The 1,616-nt window shown below is 40.5% G+C and overlaps 1 protein-coding gene across 1 annotated transcript; it reads left to right on the top strand.

Moving 5' to 3' along the window:
• Positions 1–212: 212 nt before the first annotated feature.
• LOC129769395 (uncharacterized) lies at positions 213–1,217 on the top strand. Its single transcript, XM_055771646.1, has 2 exons — positions 213–298; positions 371–1,217. Exons 1-2 carry the CDS (start codon positions 273–275, stop codon positions 1,131–1,133), a joined length of 789 nt encoding a protein of 262 aa, XP_055627621.1. The 5' UTR covers positions 213–272; the 3' UTR covers positions 1,134–1,217.
• The last annotated feature ends 399 nt before the right edge of the window (positions 1,218–1,616 follow it).

The raw sequence follows: 1,616 nt of genomic DNA, 5'->3' as shown, positions 1-1,616 counted from the left end.
CTTTAACGCGTTGTTACAAGTTACAAGACTAATATTATTAGTGAATTTTGATTATGCAACAGGACCCAGTAGTCAAATAGATGTAAGCACAATTACTTACGTCACGAGTTGGAAAGCAGTGTGCAAAGTAGGAATAACTCACACTTCCTCGTAGGCTCCACCCTGATGTGTATACACTGGTAAACGATAGAAGCATTCTGCAAAAAGGTAAACAAAAATTCTGTTGCAGCGGTTTGTTTAGTGTTTATTGGTTTGATTGGATTCAGTGCGAGATGCGGCAAATGTTCAATATTATCAAGTAAATACAATATTTTTCAGCCTTTAGAGACTGACACAATAATTTCATATTATTAAACGATATTTTTTTAAGGAACGGCACTTCGAATGCTGAGTCAAGAGCAAACATATCCGCGTTTGATGTAAACATAAGAGTGAGTGTTTTGTCAATAGCGCTCCATGGATCCTTTCTTGCGTATCTTATTTCATCTGGCGAGACGTATAGCGTTAACTTGTGCCGAACTCCGTACGTGACCATATTCCTAGTGCTTATTGAAGCACTGAAGCATATCTACTTACGCAGGAGATATGAAATAGATGGCGCAACGAAACCACTAGTTAGCGGCGTAAACCGATTTGAATCTGCATCGAGGACCAGCAATAATCAGACGAAATGGCTTCCGTTGGTGAAGAAAGTTGGCCTATGCTGCTCTGTTCTAATATCATCGATGCTTTTCTATGCATTTGTTAGCATTGTTCTAGGGGCACCTTACTATCAAAACATGGAAACGTTGTCCCTTGCGGCAGTATTGACCATATCGACGGTTTTACCCATTGTGCTCTTTATTGGATCTACGAATACCTACAAGTTGTTGTTCTCAGAGACAATTGAACTGCGGACTCCTCTGGCGCAATCCTATCTGGATCTTTTGAAAGACAACTGCATTGGAGTAATTTTGGGTGCATGGGCAGCTTCAGTCGTGGCTCCTCTAGACTGGGATCGTCCTTGGCAGGTATATCCTGTACCGAATGTCGTGGGCGCAATACTAGGTGCGCTGGGAACTAATGTTTTCAGGTTTTTCCGGATGGTTTGCTTTGGATTCCACGAGAGAATCGATGGGAAGAATAATGTGTGAGATCCTCAGGTGCACTCAAATTAAACTAGTCAATCAAATAGGATGATAGAAAACGTAATTTAAAGCGGTTCGAAAATAATAAAACATAGAAAAATATCTAGTATTTTTCTTCTAGTACGATGATAAGTTAGAGGTGTCCTTAGCCACTGACTAATGGTGGATTTTAATTCGCATGAAGTAACCAACCTCTTTAGAGCTTGTCGATCTAAGTCCAATTATTACAAGTGCTGAGGTCTATTCTGTATTTGACTCTCATTTCGTTCGAAACCGTTAGTAACAGATCGAACGAAATGCAAAAACAACTCGGACGGAATACAGAATGGAATTTTATCAAGCCGTTTTATCAATGTCAATTATTTTCCTATGGAAATCGTCTGGTCGCATTCACATATACCAGCAACGACAACTTCGACGTCGGTAAAATAAGCCCAAGAGAATAGTTGACGGGACGGGGACGAGACGGTGATGGGACGTTGTATGTGT

Source organism: Toxorhynchites rutilus, chromosome 2 (genome assembly GCF_029784135.1).
Source record: "Toxorhynchites rutilus septentrionalis strain SRP chromosome 2, ASM2978413v1, whole genome shotgun sequence".
Lineage (NCBI taxonomy): Eukaryota > Metazoa > Arthropoda > Insecta > Diptera > Culicidae > Toxorhynchites > Toxorhynchites rutilus.
This window is presented reverse-complemented; position numbering and strand designations above follow the sequence as displayed.